Raw genomic sequence first — 24843 nt, 5'->3', positions numbered from 1 at the left:
GACGACAGATGAGTATTTTAATACACATATTCATAGTACGTGTACTTTAGGTATAGTCAAGTACTTCATGGCAAAGTACTACATGTTAAGCCTAGTAAAGTACATGTATGAACTATGAAAGTGTTAAGAGTCCTGTTGGCTTTTTTGTTTGCTTGTTGTTGCTGGTCCTGGGGCTTGAACTCAGTGCTTGGGCTCTGTCCCTGAGCGTCTATGTGCGCAAGGCTAGCACTCTACCATTTGAGCACAGCACCATTTGCAGCTTTTTCTGTTTATGTGGTACTGAGGAATTGAACCTCATGAATGCTAAGCAAGCACTCTACCTAGTCTAGCCTCATCTTAGACCAGGTAGGCCAGGTGGTTTTCAATCCCAGATGAACATAGATTATTACCAGGAGGAACTTTTAGAGTGGGAATATGATTTTTATACTACAAACTCCAAAAGATTAGCACTATATTAGGATATGGTTCACCCCTACAGGTTGACACGTTAGAAGCTTCATTGTTGGTTTGCCAATGTTGAGATGTGGTGAAACCTTTAAGCAGTAGGGATTATGGGAGTGGTGGTTAGGTCATTGGGGCCTTGTCTTGGAAGAATTAATGCTTGGTCTCATGGCGTGAATTAGTCCTCCTGGAAGTGTATCCAAGAGTGCAACTGGGTTCCTGTTTGCCTTCTATCTTCCTTTCTGGAATGTTTGCCTTCATGTACTCTTACCACTGTGATGACATCTACTATGAGGCCCTTACCAGAGCTGAGCAAAAATGTACACTGTGCCTTTAGGCTTCTGTATCTGTATCTGCTTCCATCAACAGCCTCAGGTATTTCATTATAACAACATAAAATAAACTAGCACAACTAGGTATGTCCTCTTGATGGTTATTTATGGGCCATTTTGAACATTAGTTAATTTTTAAATGTGAATTCAAATTGGTCTGTGAACAAAGAGATTGACCTAGACATGCTAGAAAACAAATCTGTAGGGAAAGAAAGCTTATCAGTAATTGTCTAGGGAGGTATTGAAGGTGATGGAAATTAGAAGGAGAACAAGAGATTACAGGGAACTAGGAGGAAACATTTAAGGTGATAGACTTATGGATATAATCTCTGCCTTGGTTGTGGTGGTGGATTCACGAGTGTGCATATGCCATAATATGGGATATATGTGATGGCATAAATATGCCATTAGATATATTATATGTAACATATGCCTATATATATCACATGTATATGTCATGTACATGTCAAAATTGATTCAGCTATATACTTTAAAAATATATTATTGCACAGAAATTACTCATTAATAACACATTGAGAAAGGAAACGTAATAGGAATGATATATCCAGCTGTTGAATTTGTGTACTAAAATTAGTCTCATTAGTTTTATAATACCTTTAAAGTCTTTTTTAAAATCAGACATAATAGCATGTCACTTATTGGTATCTCTTAATCATTAAAATTGATTTCAAATTTTGTTAGCACTTTCAAAAATCCAATTCATCTTCAAGAGGCACATGTTTTCTGCTTCAGAAAAACACTCTCAAAAGACTCATATGGCTATTAAGTACTTAGAAGGGAGCCTGATGAATTTAATCAAAATGGCCTGGATTTGTTTAGCATTTTGGTGAAAGGGCATAAAGGTTGATCAGTTTGATAGAGCGGTCCTAGGGTCACATCTCCATCTATGTTTTTCCATCCCTTAGGAAAGAAATACCTGAAGTTAATGAACGGACCCATCCAATTCTAGAGCAGGGTACATCCTGCTGTATACATAATTTATTAATGTGTAGATGCTTTATTTTAATTTAAAGCCATTTTGCTGCATGATTATTTTCTCCCTGCAGTTTCTTAGGAAGCTGTAGCCAAGACTCCATTCTGAGCTCCATAACTGTGCCATAACTCTGTCACTCTGTGGCTGCAGTGGAGGAGGACAGATAATTATGTGAGCAGTAGGACTTTCTGAGGAACAAATTAAGCCCAATATTTATTAGTAATAACTACGTTCTCTTACAGTGGATAATGAAAAACTGCAGGGTGGATTCATGTTGTGTTTCCTGGATGATGGATGCGGCATGAGCCCTGGTAAGTTAATTTGCTCGATACCTAACTGGCTGTTAAAGGAAACAGTCTGAAAAGTCATAAAATAAATAAAAATAAATTGAGCTATCTATTAAAAAAACAGGCATGGAGCTATTAAAATAGGAGACTAAAGCCCAGGCTGAACTTAGTTTTTGAAGTATTTGGGTTCCAATATGCTAGCTAGCAAACTATATTCATTCTAACCACCGAAACCGACACATAAAGTACAATAAATAATTAGGGTCAGGAAAATGAAAGACAAATGGTTTGATTGTAAGAAAAATACACCTGGGAACGAATAGCACACAAACAGTGCTAAGATTCCTTTTAGTTCTTTCGGTTGTCATTACTTGCAAAAAGCCCCAGGGCAGTTTCCCATGCCTTTAGGCTATTATTAATTTCTGCATAACCTTGAGGTAGAGGTTGTCTCTCCTGTTTAGCAGTTTATGTTGTTTTTCCTCTGCATGTTCAAAGGTTTAGTTCCTCAAAGGAATGTTCTCATCATAGGAATACATCTATAATATATTGTATGAATTATCTTTGTCATTTAAAGTTAGCACAAAGTCAACACATAATAGGCGCACAGTTCAAATGTTGTGCAATTGAAATGCTACTCTTTCTGATAAGGGGTTTGTTTTAGGCATCACATTTCTTGAGTTTTGAAAACACTCTAGGTACCAAAAGACAAGATTCTGAAAACTGTGTTTAAAAATTGGTGAAGGAATTCAAGTCATATGGAAATGCTCTGGGTAGTTGGAAATTCAAGAGAAGAATGGTCATCCATCCATCCAGCAGCTGTGAATGCAAAGAGAAGCAATGTCCTCTTGGCTTAAATTGCCAAAGAATATTTATTAGCAAGATTAGAAGATACTCAACTATTCTTTTCTTTTCTCTTTTTATTGTGAAAATACTGTACAGAGGGGTTACAGTTACATGGGCAAGGTAATGAGTACATTTCTTATCAAGCATTGTTGCCTCCTCCTTTGTTAAAAAATATTTTAAAATATGTTTTCTTATTGTAAAAATAGTATACACAGGGGTTACAATTACATGGGCAAAATAATGAGTACATTTCTTATCAAGCACTGTTGCCTCCTCCTTTGTTTCCCCTTCCCATCCCTTCCCATCTCCCCCTGCTCCCCCCTACCCAATCCTCCCCCCCCACCAAAGTTGTAAAGTTCATTTTTGATATAACATCCTGTACATCTTATTGTTGCAATGGGTCCACCTGTATCCCTATTTAAACAATTTCTTTTTTCCCTTCCCCTCCACAAATTATACCAACATCAAATACAGTGAAAGCAGGGGTTATGCCTGGAGGAGGGACATACAAAGCAACAATGAAATATCTTATAAATATGTTAGACACAATAGCAAGAAAGAAAAAAACATTTGAGTCCTTATCTTGGAGTTCATTTCGCTTAACATCAACCTATCTGAAAATTTCTGCTTGTCTCAGACATGTACTAGTTATTACAAATAAGGGAAACCATGGGACCTATGTTTCTTTGGGCCTGGCTTACTTCAAAAAACTTAAGATAATTTTTTCCAAGTCTTTCCATTTCCTAACGAATGGGGCAATGTCATTCTTTCTGATGGAGGCATAGAATTCCATTGTGTATATATACCACATTTTCTTGATCCATTCATCTACTGAGGGGTATCTGGGTTGGTTCCATATCTTAGCTATGGTAAATAATGCTGAATAAAATAGTTGTGCTGGTAGATTTAGTTTGGTCTTGTTTGTGATCATTTGTGTAAGTGGTATTACAGGGTCATAGGGGAGCTCTATGTGGAGTCTTTTGAGGAACCTCCATACTACTTTCCAAGTTGGTTAAACAAGTTTACACTCCCACCAACAATGCAGTAAGGTCCCCTTCTGTTCACATCCCCTCCAGCATCTGTTGTTATTAGAGTTCTTGATTATAGCCATTCTAACGGGGGTGAGGTGGAATTTCAATGTTGTCTTGATTTGCATTTCTTTTATGGCTAGGGAGGTTGGATGCTCAACTATTCTATGTAACTCTCATTCTGGTAGCTAATATTGTCATCGTGGAGAACACAGTAGCTAATTCCCTATGTTAATATGGCTAACACAGGCTAACTCCTTAGGAAAATATGATTGAATGTCCATTAGCTACAGAATAACAGGGCATTTAATGATCTTTATATAGCTCGTACTTGGTGCCACTAAACTGTGACATGTCTGTATCCAGGGTCCTTGAGATAATTTTAAAGCATGTACTCAGGTAGGCTGATAAGATGAACATTCTTGGTTATGGAGATTAGTATATTTTGAAATCTGGAGGATTCCTTCCTAAAACAAGTGCTCCGGAGAGTCAAGGAAAATGACGGAAAGTGTGAAGTGATTAACTCCTCTTCCCCAGGAAGTATCAGAAGAGAAGCCATTCTGTTTTCTTCAGTCTTATGTGGACCTAGATTTGGGACAAACCTATGAGAAAAAATTATTCATGGTTACAAATAATAAAAACCACTTTTAACAATCTACTAACACTTATTAAGTAGCAAGTAATGTGCCCAGGGTCTCCTCACATCATCTCATTTAACTTGCTATATGTATCTTCATCAAGTGTATAAGTATTAGAGATAAGAAAAGTAAGGCTCAGAGTTTTAAGCTCTACTCATGGTCATATTGTGTGATGTGTCTGACCTCAAATGATACCATTAAGATCTTTGCCAGTATCATTCTAATGGATGAGTTAAATCTCATTGTGTATATGTATTCATTCATCCATTGAGGGGCAACTGGGCTGATTCCATATGCTGCAATGAACATGGTTGTGTTGGTGGCTTTACTTACTGTAACCTCGTTTGTGTTCTATTGGACAAATGCCCAGAAGTGGGTCACTGAGTAGTTCTATGTTTGTTCTTTTTTGAGGAACCTCCATACTGTTTTCTATAGCAGTTGAACAATGTAATAGCATTCCCCTTTGGCCATATCCTTGCCAGGATTTATTGTGTCTGTTTTCTTGATAATGACGATTCTAACTCATCTCAGTGTTGTTTGATTTGCATTTCCTTTATAGCCAGAAATCATGATATTGTACCATTCATAAGGAAATGGAAACACTTGAAAAAAAATTATATTAAGTGAAGTAAGTTAAACTCAGAGAAACAAAGGTTGCATGTTCCTCTCATTTGTGGTAGCTAAAATATGCCTATAAATCCATAAGGAAACATACTGGGGGGTATGCAAGTAGTTGCAAATAAGTTAATGGAAATATAATTGGCCTTATACAGAGCTCAAATAGTATAGTTTTTTTTTTTTAGAAAAACAAGGTCAAAGTCCCAACAAAATCAGCACCAGGAAAGGGTTACATTTAAGGGGATGGGGAGGGGAGCTAGGACCAAGAGGAGAGGGGTAGATGAAAGAAGCGAGGAGTGAGGAAAATGCAGTCAAGAATTCACTGTATATACCACAAAAGAAAAGTAAGGGAAGGGGTGGGTGAAAGGGTGTGTGTGTGTGTGTGTGTGTGTGTGTGTGTGTGTGAATGTTGAAGGAGGTGTGACACTGATCAAGATAAATTATATTCATAAATTACTTTGTTAAATGGCACCTCATTGTACAACTACTTAAAAATAATAAAATTTTTTAAAAGAAAAAATCTCCTCACCCCCTTCAAAAAAATTCTTCTCAGTGGTCATGGGTCCTGATACAAGTACCCTGTAGGCTGGTTGGGGAGCTATCTACCTATCCTAATGCCCCAAAGTGTTATGCCTCAGGCTACTGGCAAAGAAATATCCTACTCATTTAAAAAGTCTTCATCAAGATGATAGGGAGAGCCATAGGATATGATAGGGGGATGTGAATATGATCAATATGCATGCATGTAAATAGAATAATAAAACCCATTAAATAATTTTTTCAAGGGGGAAGAAAGCATATGTGCTGCCTCCTCTCTGTAATCCCAGATATTGTGGGATGGCAGTGTGCAGATAATAGAAGGATCAAGGGGGCTGGGAAGGTGGCTCAGTGGTAGAGCTCTTGTCTTGCATGCTTGAGGCCCTGGGTTCGATTCCTCAGCACCACATAAGCAAAAAGAAAAAAGCCAGACGTGGCGCTGTGGCTCAAGTGGTAGAGCACTAGCCTTGAGCTGAAGAGTTGAGGGACAGCGCCCAGGCCCAGAGTTCAGGCCCTATGACCGGACCCCCCCCCCCAAAAAAAAAGAAAACTCAGTAAAAAGAAAAAAAATAGAAGGATCAAGGGTTAGGGACACCTCAGACAAAACAGTAGTGAAATCCTATCTCAACCACAGCAGCAACAACAAAGTTGGGAATGACAACCAACATTTGTCATAATGGCTATGCAGGTAGCATAAATAGGATTGCAGTCCTAGCTAGTTCAGGAAAAACCGGAAGATCTATGTCAACATAAGCAAAGCAAAAAGGATTGGGAATGTTTTTCAAGTGGTAGAGTATTTCAATTGGAGACCCTGAGTTCAAATCAAACCCCAAGATTACAAAGAAGGGAGGGAGGGAGAGAGGGAATGACTGAAAAAGAAAATTCCTTGTCAATTGCAGAGGACTCTTCAGACATCATATACTTTGGAACCTCCAAGAAGCAGTTATCCACCTTGAAGTTCATTGGGCAATATGGAAATGGGCTGAAAAGGTGAGTTGTATTTTTATTTTTTTCCGCCTTAAAGCACATAGTATTGATAGTGGAAATAGTATTGAAGACAGTCTCACACAGAGCCATGCAGGCATATGAAGCTTCTTTTTTTTTTTTTCCATATAAAGCTTTGAGCAGAGTTTACATTTAGGAAGGACTTCTATCTTGTTTGAAAACTCCATATCCATAATTGATTTGGATCTTTATATTTAAAAAAATTAATTCTCACCATAAGATGGATTCCTGCAGGCCCTTTCAAAGCAGTACTTCTGGACTTGTACAGCTTTATTGAACCTCATTGAATCTCCGTGTTTGACTGCTCCTCGAAGCCTATTTTACTGTTGTGTCTACGGTTGTGTCTATATTTTGCTCATGTCAATGAGAGGCAAGGACATCAGACTCAGAAACTTGTAGCTTATGCCAGGGCCTGATGGTTCTGCAGCGCCCTGGATGTAGCTTTATTCTAGCAACTGGCCAGGAGGAATGTGGAGCTGATACTCAGATTCATTGAATCTATTGTGAGAAGTGAAATAAAACTGTGTTTCTTGGTGTTGGGTCAACAGAAGGGTTGTTAGAACAGTGTGTTGCAGTCAACAGAATCATGCCTATTTGCTTGTTCTTTATTGGTGCTGAGATGTAAACCATTATGTTCTTCATTTTTTAATACAGTGGGTCCATGAGAATTGGCAAAGACTTCATTCTTTTTACAAAGAAGGAAGAAACGATGACCTGTCTATTTTTTTCTCAGACTTTCTGTGAAAGAGAAGGCCTTACCGAGGTAAGAGTTGAGTATTTCCTTCCACTTCCACGGTAGATAGTGATGGTGGTGTTTCCTTTTATCTGCTCAAGAAGTGAAGTGTGGCCCTGACTTCCTTCTGACGATGAGTGAGGAACTTAAGGATGTGTTTGAGAGATGGAGAGGAAATATCTGTACATTCTGGAGTCCTTAGAGGCCTTTTGGAGAATTTCATTTCATTTTTCTTAAGGTTAAAATCTCCCCAAATAAGATACTACTTCTGTTAGAAGGAGACTTCTGGAAGAAGAAGCTTGCAACATCTTTCATCTTCCTTCTCTCCCTCCCTCCCCCCTCCCTCCCCCACTCTGTCCCTCCCCCCTCCCTCCCTCCTTTCCTCCCTCCCTCCCTCCCATCCTCTCTCCCTCCCTTCCTCCCTTCCTCCCTTCCTTCCTTCCTTCCTTCCTTCCTTCCTTCCTTCCTTCCTTCCTTCCTTCCTTCCTTCCTTCCTTCCTTCCTTCCTTCCTTCCTTCCTTCCTTCCTTCCTTCCTGTCTTTCTGTTGTGGGGCCTCAACTCTGAGCCTGGGCTCTGTCCCTCAGCTCTTCAGCCCAAGGCTAGCACTCTACCACTTGAGCCACAGTGCCACTTCTGGTTTTTTCTGCTTATGTGGTGCTGAGGAATGGAACCCAGGGCCTCTTGCATTCAAGGCAAGCACTCTGCCACTGAGCCACCTTCTCAGCCCTTGGAACATCTTTCTACTGTTTGTATTGGAAAGACTTTTTCCCCAACGTTTATCTTCCAATTTCTTTCCTCCTCCTCCTCCTCCTCCTCCTCCTCCTCCTCCTCCTCCTCCTCCTCCTCCTCCTCCTCCTCCTCCTCCTCCTCCTCCTCCTCCTCCTCCTCCTCCCCCTCCCCCTCCCCCTCCCCCTCCCCCTCCCCCTCCCCCTCCCCCTCCCCCTCCCCCTCCCCCTCCCCCTCCCCCTCCCCCTCCCCCTCCCCCTCCCCCTCCTCCTTCTTCTTCTTCTTCCTATTTTGGGCCAGTTCTGGAGCTTGACCTCAGGGCCTGGGCACTGTCCCTGAGCCCCATTGCCACTTCTGGCTTTTTCTGTTTATGTAGTACTGAGGAATCTAACCTAGGGCTTCATGCATGCTAGGCAAGCACACTACCACTAAGCCACATTCCCAACTCCAAATTTTTTCATATATTCTTTTTCTATAGACACACACACACACACACAATTCTAGGCTTTGATCTTAGGACTTCACATTTGCTAGGCAAGTCGTCTTCCCTTATGCCCTATCCCAATGTGTAGACAGGATTTCAGTATGCTACTGTGGCCTCCTATGTGTTACTTCTGCCCCAGCCTCAAGTGGCTGGGATTGCAGATAGTGACTACGATGAACAGTTTAGCTCTGAATATTTTCACAGTAATTCTGTTTCCCTTGAAAGTTTCATCTCTATCTGATAGCTTCTCTTCCCACTGAGTTACTTTGCTTATATTTGGTTATTTGGTTTCTATTTTATCACATTAGAGGTTTTTCTCAGATGGCTACAAATCCTGAACACTTGAAAATCGAGCAAAATGGTGACTGAAAACCTTGAGGGTGAGGTGGGATGTGGTGGCTATGAGTATCACAATGTGATCTAATTGGTTGCCTTATTGGGGAAAACAATATAATTTTAAGATCTTTTTTCTACTGGACTAGTCAGATTTCCAAGAAACCCCCACAGTCTTCCCATCCGAAGGTCTTAGCTGGCATTCTCCAGGGATGCAAATCTCAGCATCTGATCTGCATACTTTTACTGGGTCCTTCTAATGTCAGTAAGGTTCTCTAATGACAATGCCCATGTGTCTTCTGGTCCAGAAATACATCATTCTGCTCTTTTCAGAGAATAAATAGTGGGGAAGGAGCATTGCCAGATGGGGATATAGATGCTTCTCTGTCTCTCAAGCATAAATCCAACTTGTAAATCATGCTGGCTCCTCTTCTCTGGCAGGGTTTTGGATGCATTTCTTGGTATGCTGTCATCTCCTTTTCAACTTGTTAACTTTCTCTCAAGAGGGAGCGGAGGTAGACTCCATCCATGCCCACATCCCAAAATAGAAAATGAAACCCAGATAGACATATTTGTTATCTGCTTAAAACTATGATAAAAGAGGAAAATAAACCTTTTATCATTTGAATGAAGAGTAGAATGAATTTGGATCAGTCAAAAGGATGGTGTTGTTTTAAGTATGCATTACATAATTGATGTATGTTTTTTGTAGGTTGTAGTTCCCATCCCTTCATGGATAACAAAAACCAGAGAATCTATCACAGATGACCCCCAGAAATTCTCAACAGAGCTGTCTATAATTTATAAGTACTCCCCATTTAAAAATGAAGCAGAGCTGATGCAGCAATTTGATATGATCTATGGAAAATGTGGTAAGATCATCAACATTAGCATTTTGATGCAAGTCTTTGTTTCAGTGTTTTAGCGAAGACTCTAGGAGTGCTTCAATCGGGCAGTCAGTTCTTCCACCCATAGGAGTTTTGTCTGAAGAAAATCCAAACACCAGTTACCATAAATTCTTGACTTGCATGAGCCTGGTAATGTGGAATGAGAAGAGAATGAAGCATTCTGCTACCCTAGGGATTCCCCAGTCCCGAATCTTACAGCAAAGTCAGGAGTTGCTTATGGTATCATCTCAGACTGTGTGATGCCAGGCTGATAGGAAAGTTTTCCCCTTGTAGAAGATGCATCCATGTTTCCATGGCTGAGGGTTAGCAAAGGCACTGTCAGTGTTCTTGCACATTTACAGAGCCTTCCCCTCATGCTTTCAATCGCTATCAGCTTTCTGTTTAACCTGGAGAGTGCTGGCTCTCCTGACATTTTCCAGTGCATTCTTCCTCAGACTTCCACCCTGTTTCCTCTCTACACCATTATATGCTTGGCAGAAGCAAGAATCTTATGTGACAGAAAGCTGTGTACACTCTTTTTTGCAACTCTGATGGACGTAATGTTTATTGTATAATTTCAGTAGGTTGGTCTCAGGCTGAATCTACTGTCCAGATTTCCTTTCAAAAACAAATGTGTAGTATTTTTGTTAAAATTGTGTATTAAGCCACTTCTTTTCCTTTGTCTTAGAAAAAGTGTAATGTCCAGCAAGTTATTAATGGTTTTATTAGCACAGATAGAATATCTCTCAAGGGAATTTAGTAGAATCTCTTAGTTGACTTGTGGTTGTGAAATACTCAAATACTCGTGGAGCATTTTATTTTATGAATTCTGGTCCAATTGCTTTCTAAAATTTATGCCAGTTCATTCCCCGACACAACTCTGGGTGACAAATTCCGCATGCATGTCACTGTATAGGTTAGAAACATTAGGTTTCGAAAGATGAGGATATGTCTTTGAGGCCACTGCCCTATTAAATGCTTGACCTAGGGTTTAGCCAAAGATATTTAGCTGCTGAAGTTCTTGTTCTTAGCCACTGTTTTACTCCCCTCTATAATAAGTATTAGATTTCATTTTTAACTTCTCTGATAATCTTATTTTTCTTAATGTGGTAATTATCTTTTTAAACAATTTCAGCTTTAAAAAATTATTAGTCAGGTCTTAGAACAGAGGTCAGTGAATTACAGCCTCATGTCAAATTCAGCTGTATGCTTGTGCTTATAAATAAAGTTTTATTGGAATACAACTATATTTATTTGTTATGTCTTCTCTAAGGCTTCTTTTCTATGACAGTAGCAGAGTTAAGTTGTAATTATATGTGACAGAACAAATGGCTACAAACCTATGTTTACTCTTAAGTTCTTTACTAGAGAAGAGTTAGCAGTACTATGGGGTCTCACAGCAATACTTAGTATCTGTACAAACTTTAAAAACTCATATTTGTTCTCTGATGAATTGACTTCAGTTCCACCAATGAAAGCTTTGCCTGTAATACAAACTGGGCTCAGGATCCTAACAATTTTCAGAATGCAAATGATGGAAAGAGTGCCAAGGTTTGAAAGATTTAATGAATTGAGTAGTAGTAAGCAGTATTATATTGTGGAAAATCAACACTTTTGGCAGAGAGTGGAATTTGTTTCAAGATACATCTTGGAGCTTTTCCAGATGTATTATTTACTAAAGTAAAAAAGGAAATCTGGTCTACAGAGAACTCAGTTCCATAGAGGAGTTAATAACGCAATGCCTGGCAATGAGCATATTTATAATATTAACAAGTTAAACATCTGCTCTTCTACCAGGTACTTTGCTAATTATTTACAACTTGAAGCTTCTTCTTAGTGGAGAACCAGAATTGGATGTGAAAACTGACAAGGAAGACATCCTGATGACTGGGGCTCTGGAGGAGTGAGTAATGTGTGTGTGTGTGTGTATGTATGTATGTGTGTTTAAAGTCTGTCTCACCATATTGCCAGCAGGTGAGAGCTAGGAGTCCTGCATCTTGGTTCCAGGTCTGAATCCCTGGTCTGTACTGCCAGGACAATTCATTTTATATGTTTCAGCAAAATTTAGGCTAGGCCACAATGGGTAACTTCTTCAGATGTACAAAATCACTAGGAACTGGTGGCTCATGTCTGTATTGAAGGCTGAGATCTGAGGACTGAGGTTCAAAGATAGCCCAAGCAGGAAAGTCTGGGAGCCTCTTATCTCAGATTAAGCTCCCCCAAAGCAGGAAGTGTAGCTGTGGCTCAAGTGACAGAGAGCAGCCTTGAGGTGGGGGGGGGTGGGGGAAGCTCAAAGATAATACCCAGACCATGAGTTCAAGCCCCAGGACCTGCACACACACACAACAAAGGTACAAAACCTTGGGCTTCATTGAAAAGAATGGCGAGGGTAAAGAAGGGTAAATAGAGTCAAAGTACTTTACATTTACATATGTGTGAAAAGAGCAATGAAATCTTTTGAACTTATTTAAAGAAGATGGCTGGGTAGGAGGGAGGGTGATGGAAGGTGTAAGTTGGATGAAGGTACACTGTACACATGTATGAGAAGGTCACAGAAAAAATCCACTTGGGTAACTTAATATATACTATTAAAAAGCCCTACTGACATTTGTTCAAAAAGAAATATATTCCTTGCCTGACTTAAGTATCTAAAACCTCTTTGTATATCATTTTTACAATAAAATTTAAATAAAAAACTACTGAGTCACAATCTTCATATATCAAGCCTAGGAATGAATACTTTTTTGATGTTCCCCAAGTGATTCAAAAGTGCCAGCAGGTTTGGAAACCATTGTATAATGCTCCTAAAGTTATCTAGTACCATAACTCCTATATAAGTATGAAAAAGAATCAACCCTACAGGGGCTATTACTTTCATCATAGATAATCAAAAGCAGAATTAGTGTGTCTCCAAATGATGGTGTTTATCAGATAGGAATATGACCCAGTGACAAAGGTTTGTCCGGAATGGCCCCATCAACTTGCATTCACAGCTACCAATAAGCACATTGACAGGTTTAGTCTTTTTGACCATGGGAAAGGTACTGAGAGGCCTAAGTGAAAATGTTTGGAAGAATACTGAGCAGAGCCAAGATTCTCTGCAATAACTTACTGGAGACTAACCAGCTTGTGTCTACAGTTTCTTAGTGTCAGACTTTAGAGACAGGACATATTTTAAAGGTAAAATTATCCAGTCTAATTTTATATACCCCTGTTGTCTAACTGCAATAGAAAAGCCATAAGTAAGAGTAACACCTTTATTTTTACAAGTCTTATTATTTTAAAAATATTATTATTATTATTAAGCTGTTCTATAGAGGGGTTACTATTTCATAAGTTGGGTAATGAGTATAACCCCCAGCTCTCCACTTCCATCCTTGGCCACAAGTTACATATTATTTTTTAAATTATTTTTAAGCATCTTTAAGTAGTTATATAAAGGGGATTGAAAAGTGATATATTTAATCTTAAATATACTACTAGCCACATTAAATAAAAACACAAAATTAATTTTAATGGTGTTCTTATTTTATCCAGTAGATTCCCTAAATATGATTATTTATTTCCACAAGAACAGTATCAATAGGATATTTTACATTCTTCTTTCCACATCAAGCTTTGGATCCAATGTTTATTTTAAGCATACAGGGAACAGAAATTTAGTCTAGTGGCCAGTGGTTGCTCTATTAGAGAGAATGGTTTTAAATGAAGAAACTAAGGTAAACAGACCAACTAACTAGAGAACTTTTTGTTGTTTTGATTTTGACTTTGCCTATGTGTGAAATTTACAAGATCCTTTTGCAGTTAGATAATTTAATGTTTCATAACATTTTTCATATTACCTTTGTTAAACTTTTTTTTCCTGTTGTATATCTTTTTCCCTCTTATTTCAAAACACAGAATTTTGAATATACACAGAGAGGGGAGTTTTTATTCCTTTTGAAAGCAATATACCCAGCCTAATCACTGTTGGGGAATTCTGGGAAGTCTTGTGCTAGCATTAAAATGCCAGTATGAGGAAGGAGGTCCAGAATCCTTACCAGCAGCTCCATTAATCCCTGCCCCTGCCCTTCTCCTTAACAGTTGGTTCCAAACTAATATTTCATGCTATTTAGAAGCTTTGAATGCAGATTTTCAAATAGTTATCTGTCACAGTGCCTTGGCATTTCAAAACTAGAAGAATAATTTGACAGCTAAGTTTTGGATTTTTTTTCCGGGGTGGGGGAAGGGGTGTGGGGGGGCGGGGAGAGAAGTTTTGTTATTTCCAAATTATTCAGTGGAGCCAGGAGCTTGTCAAGCATCCAGGCAGTTGATCACATAATGGAAATCATACCTCAGACCGGTACAGATTCATTTAGGGAAATTGTCAGTATTATAATTTTAAATTTTTAAGCCAAAAACCCCACTCCAGTTTAGTTACAAGAAAAATGTGTCAAAGATAGAATTTATTTGTAGAAAGATTATTGTAAATAGGAGGCATCATTTTTATATCAAGGATGGGATGCTTCCTGGCTCTGGCACAAACACCTTGGTAGTGTCAAGAAGGGATGGTGGCCAGGTGCTGGTGGTTCATGCCTGTAATCCTGGCATGAGATCTCAGGAGACTGAGATCTGAGGATTGCAGTTCAAAGCCAGCATGAGCAGGAAAGTCTGCGAGAATCTTATCTCCAGTTAACCGGTAGTGGCCATGTGGCTCAAAGTGGTAAAGTGCTAGCCTTGAGAAGAAAAGCTCAGGGACAGTGCACAGGCCCTGATTTCAAGCCCCATGATGGACAAAACAAAACCCAAACAACAACAACAAACCCCCAAGAGATGGCAGCAGCAGCTCTCCAGAGGCACTAATTCCACTGTTACTCTCCCACAAAAAGAGGAACTCTGGGCTGGGAAGATGGCTCAGTGGTAGAGCGCTTGCCTTGCATGCATGAGGCCCTGGGTTCGATTCCTCAGCACCACATAAGCAAAAAGAAAAAAGCCGGAAGTGGCGCTGTGGCTCAAGTGGTAGAGCACTAGCCTTGAGCTGAAGAGCTGAGGGACAGCACCCAGGCCCAGAGTTCAGACCCCACGACCGGACCCCCCCCCAAAAAAAAGAGGAACTCTGCTGGGAAATCTGTTACTGTCTCCTCCATATACATTTAAGCTCCTTCTAAACTAAGAGAACACTGATTTCTAATTTGTTAAGAAACTCACCCAGATTGTCGTGTTGTGTTACAGCTAATTAGGAGGCTCAGCATTCCACTGCTCTTTTACTGAAGGACTACAAGAAACACAATTCTTTTTTTTTTTTTTTTGGTCCGGTCGTGGGGCCTGAACTCAAGGCCTGGGCACTGTCCCTCAGCTCTTCAGCTCAAGGCTAGCGCTCTACCACTTGAGACATAGCGCCACTTCCGGCTTTTTTCTTTTTGCTTATGTGGTACTGAGGAATCGAACCCAGGGCCTCATGCATGCAAGTCAAGCGCTCTACCACTGAGCCACCTTCCCAGCCCCCAGCACTGTTTTTTATTTGCCAGTTAGTTTTGGAGATAGAATCCGAAGGATTTTTGCTATGCTAGGTTTGAACCACAATCTTCCAGATATCAGCCTCCTGAAGAAAACCTGTTTAGAAGATTACAGATGTGAATAGAAGGCTGCAGATGTGAGTCACTGGCGGTGGCTTTTATAACCTTTAATAATTTTATAACCTTTAATAATTTTATAACCTTTAACAATTGCCTCTATGTGTCTGTCAGTGGGTCCCAACATTTTCTTGTTCCTTTTCCTCAGCAATCGGAAGAAATTCCAAAGCTTAGTCCACATGGGCTCTGCCTGCAAAATAATTCAGATCCAACCCCGTATTGTCTTATCGTGGAGTCCAGGTCCAAGTCATGCCATGTCTCACCTGTGTCCTTGCAGCAACCTTCCCCCTTGAGCGTGGTCTCACTGCTTCCATCCTTAACTCTAAAACTTACTTTCTTATGTCTCAGTAGTGCAGTTTTTTTTCTTTTTAATATATATTTTATTGTAAAGATATTGTACAGAGGGTTTACAGTTACATGAGCAAGGTAGTGAATCCATTTCCTATTGAGCAGTTACCCTCTCCTTTGTTTTTCCCCAACATCTTTTTTTTTATTGTCAAGGTGATGTACACAGTGGTTACAGTTACATAAGCAAGGTAATAAGTCCATTTCTTATCAAACTCATTACCTCTTCCCTTTTTTTTTCTTCTACTTTCCCTCCCCCCACCCCACTCCCACTTTGTACAAATCATTTCCAACATATTATCTTGTATAACGCTGTTGCATTGATTGTCTGCTTGCCCTTTGTCTCACCATTCTGTTCTTCCCCTTCCCTTCCCTAACACAAATAAACATATATACAATACCAGGGTACCAAAATCAAATACTATGTCAACAGAGGATATGCCACAGGAGGAAGAACATACAAAAGAAACAAAAAATCACATAGTACATTGAAAACAACAACAACTGGGAGCTGGTGGCTCATGCCTGTAATCCTAGCTTCTCAGGAGGCTGAGCTCTGAGGATCATGATTCAAAGCCAGCCTGGGCAGGAAAGCCCATGAGACTCTAAACTCCAGTTAACCACCAGAAAATGGAAAGGGGCACTGTAGCTCATGTGGTAGAGCACTCAAGGCGAGAGAGTAGTGCAGTTTTTAACATCTCTACCTGTAAACGTCTCCAGTGACTTCCCGTTTCTCTGGGAGAAAGGCAGAGTTCCGCAGCAGGTTGCACCGTGTGGTTGTCATTATCTCAGACCAGCTTCCCCATCTTCCACTCCTCTGTAGTGTACAGCCCTCATAATGGTCTGCCTTAGATTTCACCAGATTAGTGTGGGTTTGCACTTTGCCAACCTAGTTTTATATCTTTGTCTTCTTTGAAAGTAATAGTGCTCTACCTAATGGTCTAATCTTCCAGCAGACAGTTTAGGGTTTATTGGATATCTAGGGGCAGTTGGCTATCTAATGTCATATGATTTATTCTGTGCTTAATGAGGTGCAAACAGGATTAGAAAGCAGAAGCCCCGGATTGCGCATTCCACATCTGTGTGAGTAAGATGAAGAGATCAGAGACCTAGGCTTTCTTGTCCACAGGAGGCTTGAGTTCTGAAGGAAAAGCTTGTTGTAGTGACAGGTTATATGTATATTCTGGGCATCAGTGTTCTCATTTATAAAATGAGCTGGAGAGGCCAAATGTGCGCCCTGGCATGTGGAAGATCTCTGTGCATTTTCCTGATCTGTTGTCTGGATTCCCAGCATGGATTCCCAGAGGAGCCAGGATCACATGTCCATTCCAACTGCTCTCTTACAAGTGTGACTTCCTCGTGCCTGTCTTACTTTGAGTGGCAATATTTTCTAAACATTCTAAGGACTTAACTTTGTAAGAAACTTGAAGAAGCCGGGCGCTGGTGGCTCACGCCTGTAATCCTAGCTATTCAGGAGGCTAAGATCTGAGGATCACGGTTCAAAGCCAGCCCGGGCAGGAAAGTTCATGAGACTCTTATCTCGAATAAAGTGCTAGAAAACCGGAAGTGGTGTTGTGGCTCAAGTGTAGAGCACTCGCCTTGAGCTGAAGAGCACAGGGACAGCGCCCAAGCGCAGAGTTCAAGCCCCACGACCCACAAAAAAAAAAGAAAAAAGAAAAGAAACTTGAAGAAAGCATACATCTTAGTTGAAAAACAAAAGCTTTGTCATGGAAAAAGCCAAAATTGGCCTCCTTTGCCAAAAGGCCCAGTGTATCCCTAGACTCCAATCTGTCTGAGGATTGCAGGCAGCTACAGAGGTCCATCCACAAACTGACCGCAGTGATGAAAGAACTGAAAAACGGAGTCGAGATTTTGTCCTAAGTAATGCTTTGAAATTACCTTCCACATTGCCAACGTATTTCTAAATAGGCCATCGTAAAGCCAGCCATACAGTGTCTGTAGCTTGTATCCTGACTCAGGGCATTAGAACACATCAGAGTTACAGCTTCATACGGTTGTAATATATTGCTTGCATCAAAAAAAGCACCATTATTACTTTATGCAACATAGAACTTTTATTATAAATTACTTCTTTGAGTTGACATTCCTCTTAGATTAAATTTGATAAGATACCCTGATTAAATTTGATAAATGTCTTCAAGGTTCAAAATTTAAACTAGTTAAAAATCTTTGATGCATTTACTTATATTCAAGCTACTATAGACTTTATTAACTTCAACTTTAAGGCATCTCCAGGGATTTGTCAGGAACTTTAGTAATAAATCTAGAAAATAATTTTGGTTGTAATACTTAGTATTTCATGAGTAAAATATGACACTTCTGAGATACTGCAGAAGCAACATCGCTTGGTCTAGTGCTTGGAATTTAGAGTTACTGGCTTAGTCTGTTTTCTGTTACTATAAGAAAATACCTGAGGCTGAGCAGATAATAAAGAATAGGTTACTCAACTTGTGGTTCTGGAAATTTGGATATGTAAGGTAAGGGACTTATATCTGGTGAAAGCCTTCCTTCAGTTGGAGATTTTCCACCAAGTCTTAAATCAGTCAGGGCATCATACTTCAAGAGATGCTTATGAGACAGGGACAAACAAATGGGCTTTTATAACAGATCTGCCCTTGAGACAACTCACGGACTCCTTAGTATATGAGCCTGTGAATGGATCAGTGATGTTTTGTCTGTACCTTCTGGAGTCCACTGGATACCATTTTTCAGTACTGCATGATTGAGATGAAATTTAGCATAAGCTAAGATGTTAAAGCATCACTTCATTGCTGGATAGGAGTCTGTCGTGTGTTTTCCAAGTGTGGATGCATATTGGTTGACATTCTATATTCAAATACTTGTGAGTCTGTTCTTCTCTTTTAGGGACCTTCCATACCACCCCTCTCCTAGGTTTACCAAACTAGGGTTTCCAAACTTTGCAGCGTTAAAGGAATTGTCTCCTTAGCTTTAGAGACTTCACATTCTCAGTCTCTAGCCATAAAGAATCTGAATCAACAAATAACAACCTTGGCCACAGAGCTTCACCTCTGATTTCTTTTCGGCCCTTGGCACTGCTTGATAACAATGCACCAATCCACCATGGATCCACATTTAAAACAGCAGCAGAATAACAGGAACAGTTCATGAGCAACAAGAGGCCACCCCTACATCCTAAAGTGGAGACTGACTTTTAAGAATTCCTAAGACAGTAACATAGATACTTCTCTGTCTCCTCCTATCATATTCTGCAGACTGAGAAGCCAGATACTGCTTTAAAATATTCATTTCCTTCTCCCCTTCAAGTAACTCTGTGCGTGTGTGCATGCCCACAAGACTGGCTTCTTATTTCTTCAGTTTCTTATCATAGGCAATTAAATAGAAAGTAAAAGAGGAAGAGATACTAGGATAGAGATATGGAGACATCTGGCAAAATGTGAGGAGACAGAAAGGAAAGACACAGACATAAAGGAGATAAAAACCCTTGAAGAATATATGTCAAGCAGCTCCTTGTGAATGGAGAATTACAGCATTTTTCTTTCATCTTTTGAGGTTATCCTTATTACTGAGAGCACATTTGTAGGTTAGTTCCCTTAGTGAAGGACTTTATTTATAAAGACTTATGGCATCATTATTGAAGATGATCTTACATTTTAAAAGTCCTTAGGTAAGGAATCTGGGTGTCGGGAAGTTTAGGAGGAGAGCCCAAAGGAGAGCACTTTGCCGCTTGTAGGTGTGAGGGAGGGTTTCGACAGGAAGTGACATCTCCACATTCACCCGGAAGTATCAAAAACTGCTGACCAAGAGTGATCAAAGAATTGCATATGACTTGGAGATAAAAAAAAAAAAAGCACGACCTCATGTGTGGAAACTGACAGTGGCCTTAAATGAACAGACTGCAACTGCCAAGAAGTAGGCTTGAAGGTTTTTGGATGGAGACTGTTTGCCCATTGAGGATGAATGTGGGGATTGCATTTTATTGGTTGGCGTCCTATTTCCAACCAGCTGTGAGTCCATTCCCAGATCATGAAGGATCTTATGTTGAAATTGGAAACTTAGAATGAGTGACTCATTTCATGTGCAGCTTTTCTGTTTAGCTTTTCTTTTTTTTGGGCACAGACTTCACAAATTAGAGACAGTACCATTCCGTTGGTCACAAGTGAACAGAAACTTGGAAAAGTAGTCGTGTGAGTAGAAAAGGGTCACCATAACATGTATCTGTCCTTGGAAGAACTTCTTTGCAATGTTGGGCTGTGATAACCGTGATAAACAGATGCTAAGCTAACTCCTAACTAGTGAGGGTATCTTTCTCTGTCTAGACCATGCAATGGATATGACTTTCTTCACTTGACTGTGGAACTTCAATATCTGTAATGCAGAAAGACATCTTAATAAAAATCATGGATGGTAGGCCAGCTGTGGTGGTGCGTGTCTGTAATCCTAGTTACTTAGGATGTAGAAATTGGAGTATCATGGTTCAAGGTCAGCCTAGGGAAAAAGGATTAGCTAAACCCTATCTCAAAAATCAAGCTGGAGGAGGCAACAATGCCTGATAAGAAATGTATTCATTACCTTGCTCATGTAATTGTAACCCCTCTGTACAGTATTTTCACAATAAAAATCATTAAAAATTAAAAAAAAGCTGGAGGTAATCCCAGATTTGCAGGAAGTGTAGGTAGGAGAATTGCTGCTTTCTGATGCCAGCTTGACACAAAAGTGCAAGACCCTCTCTGGAAAATAGTTAAACTAAGTAAAGAAGTACTGGGAGCATGGTTCAATAGTGATGTGCCTGAAACTAAGCATGCGACCTTGAGTTAAAACCCCAGTACTGCTTCAGTCTGTACTAGCCAGGGGTACAATTATATACCAAGGCCCATGAGTCTTTGTAGTGAGTCTCCTATCATAGGAGAGTTCTTGCAGACCTTTCCCATGCCCCTTTTATGCTTGTTATTTTTAGTAATAATCATTTATTAAATAAATAATAAATTGATCTGTCAAAAGTTAACTGTAGGGCTGGGAAGGTGGCTCCCTGGAAGAGTGCTTGCCTTGCATGCATGATTGCTCAGCACCACATAAACAGAAAAAGGCAGAAGTGGTGCTGTGGCTCAAGTGGTAGAGCGCTAGCCTTGAGCTGAAGAGGTAAGGACAGCACCCAGGCCCAGAGTTCAGGCCCCGTCTCTCTCTCTCTCTCTCTGTCTCTCTCTGTCTCTCTCTGTCTCTCTGTCTCTCTGTCTCTCTGTCTCTCTCTCTCTCTCTCTCTCTCACACACACACACACACACACACACACACACACACACACACACACACACACACAAACTGTAAGAATGGAACTATAAGTTGTGGGGCCTGAACTCTGGGCCTGGGTGCTGTCCCTCAGCTCTTCAGCTCAAGGCTAGCGTTCTACCACTTGAGCAACAGCACCACTTCTGCCTTTTTCTGCTTATGTGGTGCTGAGGAATCAAACCCAGGGCCTCATGCATGCAAGGCAAGCATTCTACCACTGAGCCACCTTCCCAGCCCCTGGAACAGCAAATCTTTGGTGTCACAATCTTAAGGGAAGTAGAAAGGAGAACCACCAATCAGAAAGCCATCCAATTCTGACTAACCCAAGACCAAGATCTGTAACAAAGGAAACTAATGATGCCTAAACAGCTGTTAACAAGAAACAAGAGTCTCATGGACTTTCTTGACTAGGCTGGCTTTGAACTGATCTTCAGATCTCAGCCTCATTGAGTAGTTTCCATTACAGGTTTGACCTACTGGCTTCTGGATAGGAGCTTCTAGCTTTAAGGGGAATGTCAAATTTGACAGATGCAGAAAAGGATTTAAGCAATGGTAAAAGTCCTTGGGATGCTCATAGAATCCCAAGAAAGCCTTACTTTTGAATATAGAAATAGTTTCTGATCTACTGTTGTTGAATAAAACTGATGCAGACAGCCTCTCTCATTATATCATAACTTTAATGAGATAATAACCCTGAACAAGATACTTTTTATGTAATTTATATTGGGAAAAATTCTACTCCAGGCTAATTTTATTAACTTCTTTTTCAACAAAATAAATTCCTGCTTGATTTTCAAATAGTCCTAGCAGGAACTTGTGTCTCACTAAGAAATCCTTGGATGTCATCTGGCTTCATCTTCACTCTTGTAGATTCCTAGAATTCTGTCCTTTTCTTGCTTCACAGCCTGCCAGTGGTGTGGTCATGCTGAGTAATCCATAGTAGTGAGGCCTGACCAATCAGTCCTCGGGTCACCTTTGTCTCATTCAGAACTGAAGAAAGATGGCAAGATGGATCATTTGCTGCTCCCTGCTCTGTCTCTTTCTGTCTCTGTCTTTCTATCTCTGTCTGTCCCTGTTTCTGTCTGTCTCTGTCTGTCTGTCTGTCTCTCCATCTCTCTATCTTGTGTTGTGGGTCTTGAACTCTGTGTGCTGTCCCTAACCCTTTTCACTCAAAGCTAGTGCTCTACCATTTGGGGCCACAGTACCACTTCTGGTTTTCTGGTGGTGCATTGGAGATAAGAGTCTCATGAACTTTCTTGCTTGGACTGGCTTTGAACAATTATAAGCTACCAGTTCCCGGCTCCTCCCTGCTCTCTTGTTTGGTAGTGAAGCCCTTCCTAGTGGCATTTTCTGAAATGTGGAAATGGGAAACACCACCCCGAAAGCCCTTGTTTGTTATCTTTATTTCTTATGTAATTGAAGATTTACAGTTTATAAATGGAGTTCAATATAGAAGGTCCCTAGATTTGTTAGTACAGTGACTCAGAGACATCCCAGTGTGGTTTCCTATTTTTTTGTTCCCACTTTATTGTATTTCCTACTCTTGTTTTTCAGTGAAGAGAAGTTACTTACTGATTTTTTTAATTTTTAGTTTATTGTAAAGATGATGCACAGAGGGTTACAGTTGTATAAGTCAGGTAATGAGTATATTTCTTTTTGGACAATGTCACCCATTCCCTTGTCCTCTCTGAGTTTTTACTTTTCTTTCTTTCTCCTCTTTTACCTATCCTGTTGACAGATGTCTCCTCTTAGACCATCATAAATACATATTTTAATACTCAATTACACTTACAGACTGAATTGTGATATTCATAATTCTAAAAGGAAATACATTTCAATTGTATTTCTCTGTTATTATTACTTAAAGAAAATGTCATTCAGGGGCTGGGGGTTTAGCTCAGTGGAAGGGCGCCCGCCTGGCGAGGGCAAGGCCCCAGGTTTCCTCAGCACTGGAAAAAAAAAAAGAAAAAAAAAAGCTACAAAAGAAGATGTCATTCAATCATTGTCTCTTTTAGTTGTATTCAAACTCAAACTAAAGGATTGTTTATTTGTATTTCTGGGTAAGGTTTATTTTCTCCTCCTCCTCATCTTCCTCCTCCTTCCTTCTCCATTTTCCTTCTTTCCTCTTTCTTTCTTATTTTTCTTCTTTGCTAGTCCTAAGTCTTGAACTCAGGTCCAGAGTGCTGTCCCTGAGCTTTTTGGCTCAAGAATAGAGCTCTATCGTTTGATCCAAAGTTCTACTTTGCTTTTTGGTGATTAATTTGATATCAAGAGTTTCATGGACGTTGTTCCCCAAACTCACTTTGAACTATAGATCTTCAGATCTCAGCCTCCTGAGTAGCCAGGATTACGAGTGTGAGCCACTGTTGCCCAGCATGGGCCAGTTGTTCAAGTGGGAAGCATATTTTCTACCATTGATATATTTACTTAGAATTGGTTGATTGATAAGAAAAGCTCAGCTCTAAGTGTAGATTATTTCTGTTGGCCTTTGTAAAAGAGACCTGCTTAATGAAGCAAATGTACATTTACTGCTGTTTGTGACATTATTAATTTTAGCAGAAAAATTTTCAAAGCTTTTAGAAGCAAACTCTCTAATTTTCTTTCATTCTCAAAGTGGAGTCCTTGTTGTATAGCCTTGGTATTTTGTATTTCAGCTTTCCAGAGAGATGCTCATTCAGAGCCTACACCTCTATTCTGTATTTTGACCCAGGGATGAGAATCTATATCCAAGCAAAAAGAGTTCAAACAAAGATTCTATATCATTGCCTCTACAAACCCAGGTAAATAGTTTTCCTTCTTCTCAGACATTTTGTGTGTAAAATTAGTACACTTTCTCAAATTGTCAAGGACAGACAACTGATTGTTAGGAAGATTTTTATTTAGTTATTTATTTTTTACATTGCAAACAGTACTCAAACTGTGTTCATAAGAAACAAAAGCTCACTGAAAAGGCATTGTGTCGGCAAACATTGGGCAGTGCTAAGTTAGGTAATCACCTGAGTACAAATACATTTTTCACTTCAAGTACTTTGATTATGATTAGTTCCATTGAGAGATCACAGTTCATTCTGTGTTTTCAGTTTCTCTAATGTATTTGAGCTATTAACCACACATTTTCCTGCTACACACAACGATATCTTAGTCAGTATATGATGGCAGTCTTGTAAGGTTTCAGACTTTAGCGGTGATGTAGTTTCCTTAGGTTGTGTAAGCACACTCAGTGTGTAATGACCCCCTTTGCAGACCAGGCTTCCATCATTAAGCAATGCATGACTGTGCATATATGCTTGTCTATGTTTGTATATGTAGAATTATCGTGTGTATAAAACACATCTGGTCTTCTAATATTTAGCTTTTTATGATTTGTATAAACTTTTAAAGCTTAAATTTACATATTATAAAATGCATCTTGTGCAAGAATCATAAAAAGTCACTTTTTTCCCATGGTTTCTGGATGGTCATTCATTTACACATCACTCAATTATCAAAATATTCTGTGAGTCTGAGATTGTACTAGGCACAAAGTACAAAAAAAGATAAGATTAATTCTAATCAGGAGCTTAGTATCTACTGGGAAAAGCATTAGATGCTTCCACACTCTCTCTATATGTACATTTTAACTTCAATTATTTCTCTCATTTTTCACCCCCATTGTTTCTCCTGATATCTACAGTGAGCTTGTGGGTCGAGTTTTATTATTATCATTTTAAAGAT

At 39.7% G+C, this 24843-nt stretch overlaps 1 protein-coding gene across 1 annotated transcript in view; it reads left to right on the top strand.

Annotated features, from left to right (window-relative positions):
- The window catches only part of Morc1 (MORC family CW-type zinc finger 1), a 133238-nt gene that overhangs the window by 5542 nt on the left and 102853 nt on the right, over nt 1-24843 (top strand). Inside the window, exons 3-8 of the mRNA XM_042676862.1 lie at nt 2010-2078; nt 6618-6708; nt 7378-7486; nt 9713-9872; nt 11685-11790; nt 23784-23909. Of these exons, the coding sequence (XP_042532796.1) occupies nt 2010-2078; nt 6618-6708; nt 7378-7486; nt 9713-9872; nt 11685-11790; nt 23784-23909 (661 nt within the window). The remainder of the gene's footprint in view (nt 1-2009; nt 2079-6617; nt 6709-7377; nt 7487-9712; nt 9873-11684; nt 11791-23783; nt 23910-24843) is intronic.

The sequence above is a fragment of the Dipodomys spectabilis genome, unplaced genomic scaffold (genome assembly GCF_019054845.1).
Source record: "Dipodomys spectabilis isolate Male_0828 unplaced genomic scaffold, ASM1905484v1 ptg000032l, whole genome shotgun sequence".
NCBI classification, from domain to species: Eukaryota; Metazoa; Chordata; class Mammalia; order Rodentia; family Heteromyidae; genus Dipodomys; species Dipodomys spectabilis.
The sequence above is the reverse complement of the archived record's forward strand: the minus strand, read 5'-3'. Positions and strand labels throughout refer to the sequence as shown.